Source organism: Gopherus evgoodei, chromosome 5, assembly GCF_007399415.2.
Source record: "Gopherus evgoodei ecotype Sinaloan lineage chromosome 5, rGopEvg1_v1.p, whole genome shotgun sequence".
Classification (NCBI taxonomy): Eukaryota; Metazoa; Chordata; order Testudines; family Testudinidae; genus Gopherus; species Gopherus evgoodei.
Window position 1 is genome coordinate 88,671,465 of NC_044326.1, and position 17,004 is coordinate 88,688,468.

The window sequence follows — 17,004 nt, forward strand, 5'->3', positions numbered from 1 at the left end:
TTTGATTTTCTTATTTGTGGTTTGCGTTCTGTAGCTTCTGCATCTGAGTGCTGCTCTTTTAAGACATCTGAAAGCGTGCTTCACGCATCGTTCTTCTCAGATTTTGGACTTCAGGTTCTTAAACCTTGGGTTGAGTGCTGTAGCTATTTTTTGAAATCTCACATTGGTACCTTGTTTGTGTTTTGTGAAATCTGCTGTTAAAATGTTCTTAAAACAACATGTGCTGGGTTATCATGTGAGACAGCTATAACATGAAATAAATGGCAGAATGCAGGTAAAATAGAACAGGAGACATGCAGTTCTCTCCCAAGGAGTTCAGTCAACAATTTAATTAGCACATTTTTTTTATAAGGAGCATCATCCTATGTTCTCTGGAATGGCGGCCAAAGCATGAAGGGGCATAGGAATGTTTAGCATATCTGGCATGTAAATACCAGTGCCATGTGAATGCCTGTTCTCACTTTCAGGTGATATAGTAAACAAGAAGCTGGCAGCATTATCTCCCGTAAATGTAAACAAACTTGTTTGTCTTAGCGATTGGCTGAACAAGGAGGACTGAGTGGACTTGTAGGCCCTAAAGTTTTATGTGGTTTTGTTTTTGAGTTCAGTTATGTAACCCAAAAAAATCTATATTTGTACGTTACACTTTCATGATAAAGAAATTGCACCACAGGACTTGTATGAGGTGAATTGAAAAATACTATTTCTTTTATCATTTTTACAGTGCAAATATTTGTAATAAAAATAATATAAAGTGAGCACTGTGCATTTTGTATTCTATGTTGTAATAGAAATCCATATATTTGAAAAAGTAGAAAAACATCCAAAATATTTAATAAATTTAAGTTGGTATTCTATTGTTTAACAGTGCGATTAATTGTAACTAATTTTTTGAGTTAATCACATGAATTAACTGTGATTTATCGACAGCTCTAATTATTAACTTTTTTGACTGCTGCTGCACATTGAGCAGCTGTTTTCAGAGAACTGTCCACAATTACTTCACTAACACTTTCTGGAGTGCTAACAGCTAATTTAGACCCCGTCATTTTCTATATACAGTTGAGATTGTTTTCCAATGTGTATTACTTTGCATTTATCAACATTTAATTTCATCTGCCATTTTGTTATCTGGTTTTGTGAGATCCCTTTGTAACTCTTCACAGTCTGCTTTGGACTGAACTATCTTGAATAATTTAGTGTTATCTGCAAACTTTGCCACTTCTCTGTTACCCTTTTTCCAGCTCATTTATGAATGTGCTGATGAGCACTGGTCCAAGTAGAGATTCTTGGGAGACCCCTCTATTTACTGCTTTCCATTGTGAAAACTGACCAGTTATTCCTATCCCGTGTTTCCTATCTTATAAACAGTTACTGGACCTTCCTTCTTATCCCATGACTGCTTACTTTGCTGAAAGCCTTTGGTGTGTGACCCTGCCAAAGGCTTTCTGAAAGTCCAAGTACACTATGTCAACTGGAACACTTTTGTACACGTTTGTTGACCCCCTCAAGGAATTCTAATTGGTGAGGCGTGATTTCTCTTTGTAAAAGCTGTGTTGACTCAACATATCAGGTTCATGTATGTGTGTTTAATAATTCTGTTCTTTATATAATTTCAGCCAGTTTATCTGGTGCTGAAGTTAGGCTCAGTGACCTGTGATTCCCAGGATCGCCTTTAGAGCCTTTTTAAAAAATTAGCATCATATTAGCTATTTGCCAGTCATCTGGTACAGAGGCTGATTTAAGCAATAAGTTAGTAGTTCTGCAATTTCATATTTGAGTTCCTTCAGGACACTTGGGTAAATCCCACCTGGTCCTGGTGTCTTATTGTTTAATTTATCAGTTTGTTCCAAAACCTCCTCTATCAACACCTCTGTCTGAGACAGTTCCTCTGATTTGTCACACAAAAATTCTTTTAGTTTCTCTGCAATGTCCTTGTCTTCCTTGAGTGCTTCTTTAGAACCTCAATTGTCCAGTGGCTCCACTTAATTGTTAGGCAGGCTTCCTGTTTCTGATGTGCTTAAATGCAATTTTGCTGGTAGTTTCTCTTTTGTAAGTTGTTCTTCAAATTCTTTTTTGGCCTGCCTAATTATACTTTTACATTAGACTTGCCAGAATTTATGCTCCTTTCTATTTTACTCAGTAGGATTTGTCTTCCAGTTTTTAAAAGAAGTCAGCTTGTCTCTAACCACCTCTTTTACTCTGTTTAGCCATGTGGCCATGTTTTTTGTCCTCTTATTGCTTTTTTTATTTGGGTTATACATTTAATTTAAGCCTATATCACACTGGTGGCAGGCATTTCACTCTTGTGACTGTTTGTTTTAACTTCTGTTTAACTAGTCTCCTCATATTTGTGTAGTTCCCCATTTTGAAATTAAATGTTACTGTGATGGGTTTCTTTGGTATTTTCTCCATTACAGAGATGTTAAATTTATTTACGTTATGGCTGCTATTTCAAGCGATTCAGCTATAATCACCTCTTGGATCAGATGCTGTGAGCCACTTAGGACTAAATCAAGAATTGCCTCTCCCCTTGTGGCTTCCAGGACGAGCTGCTCCTAGAAGCAGTCATTAATGGTATCTAGAAATGTTCTCTCTGCATCTTGCCTGTGGTGCCATGTTCCCAGTAAATATGCGGATAGATTAAATCCCTCATTATTATTGGGTTTTCTCTTTTTGTAGCCTCTCTAATCTCCGTGAGATCTAATTCCCCATTCGCAATTTCAGTTTGAGACTGCTCAATTAACTAGTGTTTAATCTGTGCCATATTATTTTTGTATTGTTCTGCTTTCTTAATTAATATATCATGTGGTCTGATGCCAAATGCCTTACAGAAGTATAGTACATTAACACTATTACCTTTATAAAACACACTTGTAATCTCAAAAAACAATCAAACAAAAAACAGTTGCTTGTTATCCTAATGGGCAGTCAAATACAAATTTTGATAGTCTGTATAGTGTAGCACTCCTTTGAATTATGCAGAGTGAGTGTACTGTAGCCATTTTAAAGGTGGGCTAAATTGTTTGCAAATAGGTTGAGTGACTTGTTCAAGGTCACATACTGAGTCATGACATGAGGCCTTGTGCTCCAATCCCTAGACAACACTGCGTTCATATTCTCTTCCTTCTTTCACCCCTTCTACTATTTCAGGCTGGCAACTGGAAATGAAAGGTAGCACTGTTCTGCATGTAAATATTTTACCTTGTGTACCTGCTGCAAGTGAAATTGTCTAGAATTAAGCGTGCTTATAGCAGCGCTGGTAGGTAAAATACTTTCATACTGTCGTGGGGCACTACCATCCCATCTTCAGCTCTTGGAGATGGATATCTGGATATTGGTTACTACCAAAAGTTGTCCATTGCCTGACAGTGTTCCTAAACCAAGCAGGCTATTAATTTGGGGATTGTTGAAAACTAACCAAGGTGAACTTGCTATCAATTATGTTTAACAATTAACAATTTATTTGCAAGTATAACAGAGGCATTACATTATTTCATTACACAAAGCACCAAACAGTTATTTTGTACTATAAATTAGCTGCTACCTTGTTGTTTGAGTACTAGACTAACAAAGTCCAGTTGATTTCATTGTTGCTAGTATTTACCTACGCTCACTTAGCTTCATCTACACACCTTAACCCCATTGGGGGATTTTTGTATGCAACATCCCACTAATTGCAGAGTAATCACTGTTTAATTGGACTTTGTTAGTAACATTTTTATAAATTGACTGTTTATTTGTGAGTTCTTGACTTTTTTTTAATAGACACTTTTATTTTAATAGATTTTTTTTTTCTATAGGGGTTTGGCTACGTGAGAAAGTTGCACCTACTTGAGTTAGCTTTTAAACCAATATAATACTGATGCAAAAGGCTGTGTGGACACATTTATTTCAGTGTAAAAATGGCTTATTTTGATTAGTTAAACATGTTCTTCATTAACTTAAACTAAATCAAAATAGTATCTACACATCCTATTGTGTCAGTGTAAATACCAGTTCAGCTTTCTCATGTAGACAATACCTAATGTATCTGGCTGAAAAGACATAGTATTTCTTATTTTTTAATCACTTGGGTTTCAATAGTACTTTAACTGGCCATGAATTCTATTCACATTCAATGATTTTAATGCAGTCTTGTTACACTTCTGCATTATTCACCATATTTAAGGCTTTATCTAGCCCAAGCTTCCTCTGTGACTGCTGACTCCATTTGTTCTGTGAGCTGTACAGCTGCAGAATCTAAGTGAGGATGGTTGGGTAATTCAATATTTGTAGCACCTATATAATGCCAAAACTGGCAGCATATGGCTACAAAAGATTGCCATGTTCCCAAGACTGAGTCAGCATTTACTTTGCTTACCTGCTTTCAGTGCTTCTTAGACTTGGAATAATAGCTCAGAAGATGAGGGGCAAGGTGTTTATAGACTATGGCTTCCCAGAAATAGTTGATGGGCAGGAAGAGGAAGTTCCTCTTTCCCTCCCCATTTCCAAGAAGAGAGCCCTAAAATGGTGGAAAAGAGGTTAGTGAGGTGGTTGATCCAGGAGTTATCTCCAGCTGTCATTATCTTTGGGTAGCTGAGACCCGTATGTAGTGTTGGAGACTTTTAATAAAAAATTATCTGGAATTGAGATCTTGGTCTTTTTCCTTTAATCTCCCACACTTCTCAAGACATTATCATGGGAGCTGTAGTAACTTTTTCAGATTGCATGGCTTCACAAGGAGAGAGATTTCAAATCTAGACTAGGCAACTGCTCTAGGAGTTTATGTCCATGAGATCTCCTCTCCTTCGTGTTGCTCCACAACATTTTGCAGCTGAGGCTTTTGGGGGGAGAGCAGGAGGGAATTTCCCCAAAAGGGGTTAAGCCTTCATGTTAAGAAGGTTGGACCTTCCACTATACCGATGGCCTCTCTGGAAATTTGCAGAATGGAGCACTTAATTTTCAGACATGCATAATGGGAAACTTGAAGGAAACAAAGCAAGAAGAAAAAAGGATCTAACTCTTTTTCTCACATTGGTGTAAATCAAAGGCAATGACTTTATCATGGCATGAAGCCAGCTAAGTAAGGGTGAAATCAGCCTCCAAAGTGTTCAGTTAAAAGCCTGTGTCCTCTGGCTGGTGACTGCAACGTAAAACTATAGAGCAGACTACCATCTATTTGTATCAGTTCAGGAGATTGTGAAAATGGACACAGCAAATGCATTTTGGCAGATAATACTAATTCATCTGGGACTGTGTCAACTTGTATTGTACACTTTGGCACCAGTGGCTGTGGCTTATTCCCCTTTGCTGTCAGTGAGCTTGGTCCAAGAAAATCAAGTAATCAGATGTATAAACCGTGAAACCAAATGAGGCTAATTTCTTTGTTTAATACTTGAGACTGCAGGGACTTGGGAGACCATAATTATTACAGTTTATGTAGCAGACTGCTACATAGTCAGTGAGATACAGTAGGAATGAAACTCCAGAGAAATCATAGTTTTTCGAGTGCTGATCCCTATGTGTATTTCTCTATGAGTGAGCATGTTTTCCATGCGCCTGAGACAGGAAGATTCTTGCTAGTAATGTCCACTGGTCCATGCCTGTGCTTTCTCCCTTCTTGTGTGCCGACCTGAGGGCATAAAGATCAGCGCAGACTGACTTTCTCCATTTATTTCTTACCTCCACATGGTCTGAGACAGAACCCTCCAGTGTCCACACTGCTCATCCCTCTATATCCAACCTCTAAATATTATAAAATCTTGTATATAAAAATTCTTAGATTTCAAGATAAATCTGCTCCCCACGCATACCCTTCCTGTTGTGGGATTCTGATTATGCCCAGAATTCCAGGCATCAAGAACTTTCTCTTGCCCTCATTCCTTCCTGATCAGCAACAACCACAAGAGGTGGCTCTACTGCCTCGGAGAAGCTTGTGTCTGAACCCATCTAGCGTGGGAGTTACAGCTTAGGAAACATCTAATTGAGTGTGCTATCAGGCCCAAGTTGAATTTGGGTTGGGCAGACCCCCACCCCCAGCGAGCAGTGACATTGAGGAATGTGCTGCCCAGCACTACAACTTCAGATACAGGAGCAAGCAAAGCTAGAGTCAAGGACTCCTTGTGTCAGGCTCACCATGAGGGTTGGAAAAATTCCCCTCTAGATCCACTTCTAAGAGGAGTTTCTCGTTCCCCTACAACCTCAAGGTCTGGTGACTCTTCATGTCTGGTGCAGGTAAGCTCAAAAACCCATTGAGATCATGGTACCCAACTGCAGGCTGCCAAAGCTAGGAGTACCTCCATTTTGGCAACGTTGGCAGCAGTGGGATCATCACTGTTTAGTAAAGGGGTATGAGCTTAGACCAGTATGACAGTCGGTACCAGTGAAGGACACATGACCATTCCAGACACCATCGGCACCGACATACACTTCTGAGCAGACACTGAAAGTTCACAGGGAGAAGATGCCTCATGGCGGCAAATACACCACTTTGGAGGACATGACTGTCCCGCTGGATCCAGAATCTTCCATCCTATCAGAACTGATTCTTACAAGGAAGATGGTGACAATATCTGTCCATGAACGTTATGAAAGAAATAGGTCTCCTGTTCCCTATACTGGTTGTGGGGTATTTCCTCACTGATGGTTCCGACGATGCCACCTTTGGAGATGGAGCCTGCATTTTCTTAGTTTCGCAATCCTGTTGTGGAAGAAGGACCACCATTGCATCCTCCAAAAGTCATCAGCCCTGATAGAGGTTCTATAATTTCCTGAGGCACAATATGATGATATAAGAAGATGTGCTCCCCTGGGTTGGGTGGTGTCCTATGCCCTGAGGTCTACCTCAGCCCATACTGGATCCTTTTATCAAAACTCTCATCATCCCTCTAAATCAGGGGACACACCTAAACTCTTTCCAGAGCCTATGGGGGAAGAAAAAACAACAGTTGGCTCTCTCAGTACCGCTGGTACAATTGGACATATTGTCGTCTTCTCCTGATGAGGTGGTTGCAGCAGCATCACTGTCTTCACCAGACAATCGCACACAGTTTCAGGAGCAGTTAAGAAATTTGCTGATGCCCTTCAGATTCCCCTGGAAGAAGTCCCTGAGTCATCCCACAAACTCCTGGATGTTCTGCAGAGTACAGGACCTACTACAATAGTATTCCTGGTCAACAATGCTATACTGGAATCTGTCAAAGTGGCGTGGAACATGCCAGCAACAAGAGGCCCACTCGTAAGAGAGCAGAAAAGAGGTACTTGGTTCCTGCCAAGGGAGCAGAGTTTATTTTCACACATGGTGTCTCCAGCTCCCTGGTTGTTCAGGCTACTACAGAAAGGAGTAGAGAACAACACACAAGATTTGCTCTCTCAGATAAGGAGGCCAAATGCTTGAACTTTCTAGGGAGAAAAGTATTTACATCTACAACCTACCATTCTAAATAGCCAAGTATCAAGTACTATTGCAAAATATGATTTCAGTGACTACTTCAAGGCTTTGGAATTTAGTGACAAACTCCCTCAGGAGGACAGAGTGCAATTCCAAGTCCCTATTAGTCTGATAGCCAGATTCTCTTCAAGCTGCAGTTTACTCCCCGAATATAGCCTCTAGATTGATAGCAACTACCAATGTTATATGCAGGGAGTCCTGTCTTTATTCCTCAGGTTTCCCCAGGGAAGTACAGTCCGCTGTAGAGCCTTCCTTTTCAAGGGGACTGCTTGTTAAATCAACAGACTGATGAGTCATTGTAGTCATAAATGATTCAAGGACAGCCCCCTGTTTTATGAGGATATACACCTCAGCGTCCAAAAGGAAATACATAAGACAACCTTTTCAGCCTAGACCAACACACAGCCCTTCTTTCACCAGAGGGTATGAATCCCCATGTAAGTGTCAGAGGTTGCAGCAGAACAAGGAAAGTCTGCCACCTCTTTCCAGCTACAACTGCCTGTCAAATAGTAGTTTTAATGAGAATTTACCCAAGGTCCTCCCACTTCCAAGATATGTTTTAGTGGCTGCTTTGCTCAATTTTTGCATGTATAGTAGAGAATAACAATGGACAAACAGGTTCTCCATACTGTCCACTTTGGTTACACCATAGCGTCCTGGTCCCTTTTCTGGGGTCACTGACACAGGAGACGACTCTTATGGGAGGTAGACTTTCTCTTTTTAATAAGTGCCATTGAGTCAGTACTACTTCAACATGGAGGAAAGGGATTTTATTCATAATAATTCCTCATTTCCAAGGAGAAAGGCTAATACAGGCTGGTATTGGACCTTCTGCACCTCAATGTCTGCATTTGGGGAGGCTGGGCCTCTGCAGCCTGTAACTCTAGCAACTCCCTGGCAGAAGCCTACAGCATGCATCTGCTCTCCTTCTGAGCCAGCCCAGACTGAGCTGGGCCATGCTCTTTTATATCCTGTCTCCAGGTTGAGCATGTCAGCAGGGGCAAGGGGGCATTGCCTCTTCGTTCCACAGTGTGTGATTAACCCCAGCTTGCTCAGTGCAAGGTAGATATATTCCATCACAGGCAACTAATTGGTCCCAGACCCAGCTGCAGGTCTTGATTCCTGACACACAGTGAGGCATATCGTCTAATTAATGTAGAAGTCCGACATTACTTTTGGGACATACTTCGGTGCAGTCTCAGGGGAGGGGGCAAAATGGGAGTGAGGCCTAGGGAGGAGTGGAGGTGGAGCATGGGCATGGCCTTAGGGGAGGAGGTTGAGGGGGTAGAGCAGTGGGTGGGGCCACAGTCTGGGCGCCAGTGGGGTCTTCCTCCACTTCTAGGGAGCTTCAGGCACTCAGGCCTAGCCTCCCCAAATGCACCATCCATGATTCCAGCTCTGACTGCTAGGCCAGATTACCAATGTCCCAGTTTGTGACTGTTTATTCCTAAACCTCATACCACCAGTGAGGGTCAGTTTCCATTCTCTGGACACATAGTGGAACATATAAAAGGGTAATCACGACCTTTATTTACAAAGACTATTCAAGTGGATTTGGGGCTCTGTCTTGCTCTGTTACCAGTTATCTAATGTCCTTCCACCTTGCAGAGTGAAGTGCCACTCCACCAGAGCAAAGGCTGCTTTGGTAACTGCTTTGGCAGGTAGCACTCCTTGATATCTGTAAAGCAGAGATGTGGAGTTCTGTGCAGACCATCACAAGTTCTTCAAGATGTGTAGTCCCAATCTGTATTCCATTACCTGTCCTCCTTCCCCTCTGTTTTGAATCAAGACACTTGATTCATGATAGAGAAGCAACTGGAGTGTCCTGCACGCACACACACACACCTACTTTCAGAGCAGAGAAGGGCAAACATGTTCATTGCTCCATGCCTATGCTACTTGTAAGAATGTTCTGGTCTCAAGTGCATGGAGTACATGCATACCCACAATGGAATACAGATAGGGACCACACATGAAGAACTCCAGTTATGGAAGGTAGACAACGTTTTCTTTACACCAGGGATGAATTTGCCCTGTGTAGTTAAAATGTCTTTATTTTGGTTATGTATTTCTGTGTTCACCCTGTTTTGTTCTCTGTACTACTTCCTCCCTCCTCCCCTTATTCCCTGTATTTTCTTCTTGTGTATCTGCTACTCAGTTAAGGCATACATCTTCAGGGGCTTTATCTGTAGCTTTTAATCCTTTCTACTACATCCAATGTGTTTTTGAGTGCTTGAAAGTGCCTCTTGTTTAATTTCATCACTAAAATGGACCAGGAACATTGTTTTTAGCTTTCCTTGACAATGTTGGCCACCTCCTGGCACTCCAAGAAAGACCAATAAATGCTTTTGTATCCAAGCATCCACATATTTGAACCTTTTCCTGTTAAATCTAAAGGAGCCAATCAATATTGTTTTAAAAAGCATTTAAAATTAATCTCCAATTAAATTAGTATTGTGTCAAAATGTGAAAAAAAAATCACGTTACCTTTGTACGTGACCAAAATAAACATGCTTAAATCCCCATGGACAGTCAGTGCTGTAATGTTTACCAGGGTAACTGGCTGCATTCAGTTGAGAGTTATGAAAGTGTCCGTTTGAATAGTCCACTGAGCTATCAGACAGAATGACCAATAGTTCACTGGACTAATTGACCCTGTCAGTATAATAGAAACGCTTGCAAATAAAATTCCCCTGCCAACAAAGTTGCAAATGAAAACCCCAGAAGAAACTGTATATTCTCTAACAATCTTGGAATGCTATTATTCAATCAGCAAACATGGGGCAAAATCATTAACTGAGCAGGGTTTGTATACAGCAAAAATTTAAGTGATCTTTCTTGTAGCGAGGAAGTCACATTCATAACATTGTTAAATACCTCACTTTCCCAGTCAGAGCTATATTTCCTAACAATTGTAGTTAACATTGCTGTGGCTTGAGTCCTCTTGTGTAATTTGTCTTGTTGGATTGCTTTTTATTGTAATGCACCCTTTTCTGACAAGACAAGAATTCTTGGCTGGGAATCATGATGTGTTGTAATGAGGGTGGAGTATGTTTGTCATTCTGCAGTGCTGACTATTTACATGAGTGTACCAGTATCCAGAACCATACGTCCTATGACAATATAATCCCCAGAATCCATTTGTATTGGATAGAAATAGAAAATAATCACAGTAAATACAGTACCATCTACATTTCCTATCAAGAACATAATCTTGAGTATGACTTTTTATGACTATTGATCATGCATTTTTCATTAAAATATCAGAAAGCACAAAAACATTTCATCCCAGAAATAAGTCTTCAGAAATTAAATCTGTTTTATACAGATGCCACCTACGTTAGACTTTTGTCATTTTACAGAAGATCGGTTAATGTCACATTGAAAGAAACAGCACCAGATATCTAAATAAGCTGTGGGAAACTGTGGAAGACTGTCAGACTTCATTGTATACTGTAAGACAGTGATAATTTGTTTGCCTGTGTAAAAACAAAACAGGCAAGATAGCATTTGTGAAACAGTTTGTAAAAGACTGTTTTAACTATTGAATAAATTTAACAGATGACAGTTTTAAAAACCCCCCACAGATCTGTAAATGGGGGAAAAGATGGTATATTTCACCTAAAGTAAGAGACAATATGTAAAAAGGGATTTTGTGGTTTTACAGCTCAATGCATGTGTTTGAAAGCTGTTCTCTCAGCAATGTGGGTGGCAGGTTATGCTACCATATAATGTATTGTAGTTGGCTCTCCACACTTGTCAGCGTTAGCGTTCAACCATTCGGAAAATTTTCCCATTGTTCTAGCATGTGAACCAAGACTAGTGCTGAATTCCCAATAACCTACTGCAGGAATAAAGGTTTAATTAGAAAGTTTGAGATTTGATTACTTCTGTTATTGTTTTAGTGTGGCTATATAATTTAAGAATTCTAGCTGTAAATGCAATCAATTTTCAGTCAAAAAGCTGAAAAAACAAACTTAGTGTAGTGCCGTCTCCAACAGTTTTTAGAGAAAATTTGTATACTCAATTCTGCCTTTCTTCAGCATTAACACTCTATTTCCATCTTAAACATGTTTGCTTTAGATGGATCATAGCTTTTGGCAGTTACTTCATTTTTAGCAAATAATACTGTTTCTAGTAAGAGTTGCAAAAAAAAAAAACAACTTTGTGTGAGGTCCTTGTAAACTGAACCTTGGGAACATTATGTTATTTCTGTATTTTCCCTTCTTTTGTGCTGTTTCTCTGTTTGTGTCATGGTTATAAATTACATCATTTGAACTGGAGAATTAAAAACATTTTGTGATTCCCATAAATTTATAAAGAGAGGGGGTTTTGTTTTGTGTTTTTGTGGTTTTTTGTTTTGTTTTGTTTTGTTTTTACCTGTTATTTCAGAGGCTGGCACATAGACAAATAAGCAGTTATGGTATTGAAATTCCATTGTGCCAGCACCTTCAGAGTATAATCCAAAAAAAACAGAAAAATCGCCTGCTGGGTTGTATGCAGTATGCTTGTGTGAACATCAGTGTCTGCTGTTCACACATCATTTTTTACTGAAAGTTCTTCTTGGAATAAAGGCTCTGTGTATTTGGAGAGTGCAGTGGGATAGGATATTTGTTAGTCCCTGTGTCTTAAAAGTTGTAGGGATTTCTGAATAACAGTTTACTAGGGTAGGCTCACAAGATTCTTTCCACAGATTATCATTAACACTTCAAACGTAAGGAAGTGAGTAGAGAGTTTTTGTGTGTGATATAAATAAAAGTTCTATCAATTGTGATATAAATAAATATATTATAAAAGGGCCAGATGTCCCTCACTTTTCTGCTTGAAAAGAGAATGTAGAAGTGCGTGTGTGTGTGTGTGGAGTGGGGCTGTGGGCATATCAGGAAAAGAGGGATTTAAATATTAACTCTTACCAATTGAATATTTCAAATCTCATTTCATTTTTTTTAGGTAAAGTGTATCTGGGTAGATGATATTTTAAAATAACATGAATGCATCTGGTATTGCAATTGATTCTTGGTTCTTGCATTCAGGCTCAAATAGAATGGCTTCTATAGTATTGTTTGGATCAGATCAACCCCAGATTTGGTCAGATCTGACCCAATTGTAGTTTCCAGGACACTTATAATAAAGTTTATTTTAAAATTGAAGCATTTTAGTCTTTGTGTATGCCTGTTTTCATTTTTGCGTTTTTACACTCTTTAGCATATTGTTAGAGACATTTGCAGTCAAACTACTCAATTCAGTATGTTGGCAGACTCTGGATTTCTACTAAGGTTCATAAAATATCAAATAGAAAAACTGTCTCACAGGTAATTGAGAATACTAGATTCATGCTAGGTAAAGCAGATTTAACTTGCTGCTCAGGGTATTATAATCCATCCATTTTTCTGACTGACTAAATGTTGCTGATGTCATCTTAGTAGCTTAGCTGCCAAAGTCAAATGATTGTATGTAGTGTTGTTGTAGCTGTGTTGGTCCCAGGATGTTAGGACAAGTCTACACTACAAAATAAAGTTGACTTAAGTTACATGGATGTATAGCCACCTTAGTAATTAAATTGCTTTTGCATGTCGTCACCAGGAGCACTTGCAACGACTTAACTGTCCGTATGGGGCATTGTGAGATGGCTTCTGAAAAGCAGCAACAGTCGATGTATGCAACGCAGTGACTACACTAACACTATTATATGTTCACAACCTCCTTAGCCGTGGTGTTGTCACCTGTACATGCATCTTACTCTTCTGTGCTAAGGTCCACAGATATATTAAAATAGGTACTTCAGACACCATGCAGGTTGGGGGCAGAACCAGACCTGACAACGGAGGGAGGCAATTGGAAAAACTGCCTCCAGGAGCAAGCAGCTCGTTCCCCATCTGCACTGGAGCAGTGATGCCAAATGGAAGCATGCCAAATGGGAAATCTCATTTTGATCCCTGTAGCATCAGCAACTGCCATCTCTGACGCAACCTCCGTCAGACTCCCAGAGGGGATATAAATATAATCAGCACTCGTTCCCCTGCTCAGCTTCAGTGAGTTCAGCATGGCAGCTTATCCTCAGTATCCAATTCCCCTTCTCACTTTCTCAGAGTGCAGAGTGGCACATTAACACAGAAAAAAACAAACTAAAGACTAGTGCTGATTCCTCTGGGCATGGTTACTCACCTAGCCTAGGAATTCTTCCTTCTTTTAAGGAGGAAAGCTAGCTGTCCAAATCAGAGTTAAGGGGGCGGGGGTCAGATATAAAGAGGATAGACTTTCAGACAGAGTAGTGTGTAATTGTGTTTAGGATGTCTGTGGCTGAGCTAGACAAGCTGTAGTGGTTTATCCCTTCTCTGGGAAGATGAGAGGAGTGGAGATTTCCTGCCTTCCCTAACAGACTAGGAAAGTATCTGCCTATCACTATCCCCTAATATCCAGTTTATTGTTCCCAGCTGCTGCTTAAGGTAGCCACGTCTCACCATCAATTTCACTTCCTCCCTGCAGTATCTGGCTATGAAGTGGCATCACAGCCCTAATGTGGCAGAACAAGCAAGCAGTAAAGGGTCTCTTATCCCACCGTTTACCTCTTTCTAGCTCCCCTGGCCTCCATGTTATAAGGGCATAAAGTTTGTCAGTGTCTACTAGTCCAGATTCAGCCTGGTTTCGCTACCAAACGTGAATGTGTCTGTCTTTCTTGGTGACCAGGGACTCAGGGTTTCTGTTGAGGGAGGGTTGTTTTGTTTTTTTAAACTGGACGAGTGACTTCCTCACTATACAGGCCTTTCACAAGCAGCCAGGGCATGAAAGCCCTGTAAACATCAGCCTTATCACAAAAATAAATGTATGAAATATACTTGTCACGGTTCATATGCTTTCACAAGCAGTGTTAGCATGAGTGGTCAATATTGTAAGTATGGTTCTCTCGATATAAAAGAAGACTAAGGGGTTCTCCTTGAAAGTGTGTGACATAAATCTGTTTCATGTGAGTATATGGGGCCTTAGTATTGATATCAAATGTGCAAGCAAATCACTTCCCAGCTCTCTCAGTGCTACAAGGAGAAACTTTATAAAAAGCAGGCTATTCAGAGTCCCCGGAAAAGTGGTTTTACGATCCTTGTTCCTGCCAGACACTATAGAAGGGGCTACAGGTCACATGGCATGTTGAAACAGTCCCTGCAAGTACAAGATAGAAAACCACTTTGCAAGTGATAGCTAGAACCAAGCTAGAGTGCTGAGACAAGGTCAGTAGCTCAACCATATCTGAAGTTAGACTCTCTTTCCCCTCCCCACCCCCAGCTGGTGTCATGCTCTTTCAGTTGGGAGCAAATGGCTACCAACGGATTTGACCAAAATGAGGTCACTGTACATTATCCAGAGAGGATACTATATGGAGTTGTGCAAGGATCACAGGCACAGTTTTTTCCCATTCCCAATAAGCTTATGGAAATAACAGAAAATGAATTATCTACTTCATATTAGAGTAATTTACCCTCTTTCCCCTCAAAGATTGCTCTGTCCTATTTCGAGCATCAGAGAAGCAGTAACAAGCAGAGCACAGTTCCATCTGACAAATCTAAATAGATTTCTAAAATAGGCTTGTTTTTATATTCGCATTTATATTTCCACAGACTTCCTTTGCATATGGATGGTAATGATCGGAGTTGGGAAGTGGGGGGAATGCTACCATTTGATTTGACAAGTGTTCCCAGGATCTGTTTCAGGATCACAGTAAGGAAATTCACTCTTGTCTCTTTCTGGAAAATTCTACTGAACACACAGCAAAAGAACCGAAACAAATACAGAATGATATAGTTTCTGGAGTATCATGGATTTATGATAAATATGGTGCCGAGACAGTCAATCATGGGCCTAGGCTGATTGATGAATCACATTAGATACAAGGTCTCATCTCAGAAGAATGTTAATAAAGGAGAAGGATGATTGTAACTGAAAACAGGTGATGTTACAGAAACAATTTCAGTTCTTAGTGAATTCAGTTCAATTTGATCATCCAAAATAGAAATGGGAAATTTACATCCAAAGAGTCAAGTTTATTTTGTTAGGGGAAATTACCTGTGCTCTACAGGAGGAGTAATTATGCTTGTTCTTCAAAGTAAAGGTAAAAGAATCTGTGACTTGGCAGAGGTATATAGAGTTTGAGCAAATGGAATTTAATCCTGTTGGTGGGGTTGCAGCATGGTACCTCTATGACCAGAGCACAGCCTCTCCATGGCCATTCTGCAGCACACATGCAGGAGATCATGAACGCTGGATTCAAGTAAATGCAGATTTAGTGCCACCTGCCCTGACCCACCTATAATTCCCCTTCTCCACATCTGCTTATTCAGAGTTGGCGTAGACCCTCCCTCTCCATAAGTAATTTGAGTAGTTGCAGAGTTCATCAATCTTTCCAACCATCCCAGCTAAATCTTCATATCTCTGTTACTAGCAGCTGACTCCATGTCTTTCATCTAGACATAAAGATACTTTACTGCTGGTGTAATCGGAACAACTCTAACTTCTGTGGAAATGTACCTGCTTATGCCAATAATGAATGTGGCTCAAGCTCTATATGTAGTCATTTTTTACACTTTCATGTGGTAGGAGAAGTTGTGAAAAGCGATAAAAGCTCCCAAGCAAACCCCCTTTAGAACAAGTGAAGCTCCTTTAGGAAATGTCAATCCTGTGTTTGCCCAGGAAATAGGAATCCTTTGCTTCAGAATCAAGTTTTTGCAAAACAGAATAGCATATTGCCTCTACACGAGTAGGATGATTGACTTGGCAGCATTCAAATGTCACTTACTATAATTTAAAGAAATTTCACAAAATTCTTCTAATTAAACTAGTCAGAAGTCTGACTGAATCCCAGTAGGATCATTCTAAAGCTTCATCCTTCCAGAAGAGAAAACTGAGTAACAAGTAGTTTGTGTGTGCATATCTTTTTGAAGAGGAAGAATATCAAGCTGCTTTCTACTCTGTATGGATCTCAAGCACAGATAGTAAGAACAGAGGTTCACTCTGCTGTTCTAGTTCAGATCTTCTCCTTCTCTTCCCTGCTGAATTTGTTGCTGCCTTCCACCCCAGAAGTGACTGCATTTCAGTGATGCTGTTTTATTATTTGTGAAGCATTTTGGGATCCATTCAGATGAAAGGTGTTATATATATGAAGGTTCTATGTTCTCTCCTCTTGTATTTTTTAATTGATCGGCAGTAGGATTTAATTCAATGCTTCTAGATATTTATGCACTAAAAAACCCCTTTAATATTGCATAATTCAATATCTCAGATGTTCACTTTGTATAATTTTACCTTAACTATGTCTAGACAGATTTCCTGGGTTTGGCTAAACAATTTTGAAAGAAAATTATGAGCTGATTTTTTTTGCACTTTCATAAACAGAATGTTTCCATTATATATGTTAGAAACAGAACAAATGGAAATTGCAGACATAGGAAATAAAGTGCCCTTTTTTCAACAATTTTGCAAACCTTTACTTCAGAAAATAACAGAAAATATTACTGGGAAATAACTTCCAACATATCGTTGGAAATGCAATGTGAATATTGCTGATGCATAGATTCCTAACTAGA

At 39.8% G+C, this 17,004-nt stretch overlaps 1 protein-coding gene across 12 annotated transcripts in view; it reads left to right on the plus strand.

The window, feature by feature from the left end:
• The window catches only part of ANAPC10 (anaphase promoting complex subunit 10), a 271,815-nt gene that overhangs the window by 30,253 nt on the left and 224,558 nt on the right, over positions 1 to 17,004 (plus strand). Inside the window, exon 7 of one of the 12 annotated variants that reach the window (XM_030563686.1) lies at positions 9,041 to 9,112. The exons of 10 other annotated variants lie outside the window; for them this stretch is intronic. In XM_030563686.1, coding sequence (XP_030419546.1) covers positions 9,041 to 9,097 — 57 coding nt within the window. In that variant the 3' untranslated portion in view covers positions 9,098 to 9,112. Of the gene's footprint in view, positions 1 to 9,040; positions 9,113 to 15,042; positions 15,082 to 17,004 lie in introns of those variants that run through there. One more of the 12 variants, XM_030563689.1, reaches the window with a different exon arrangement.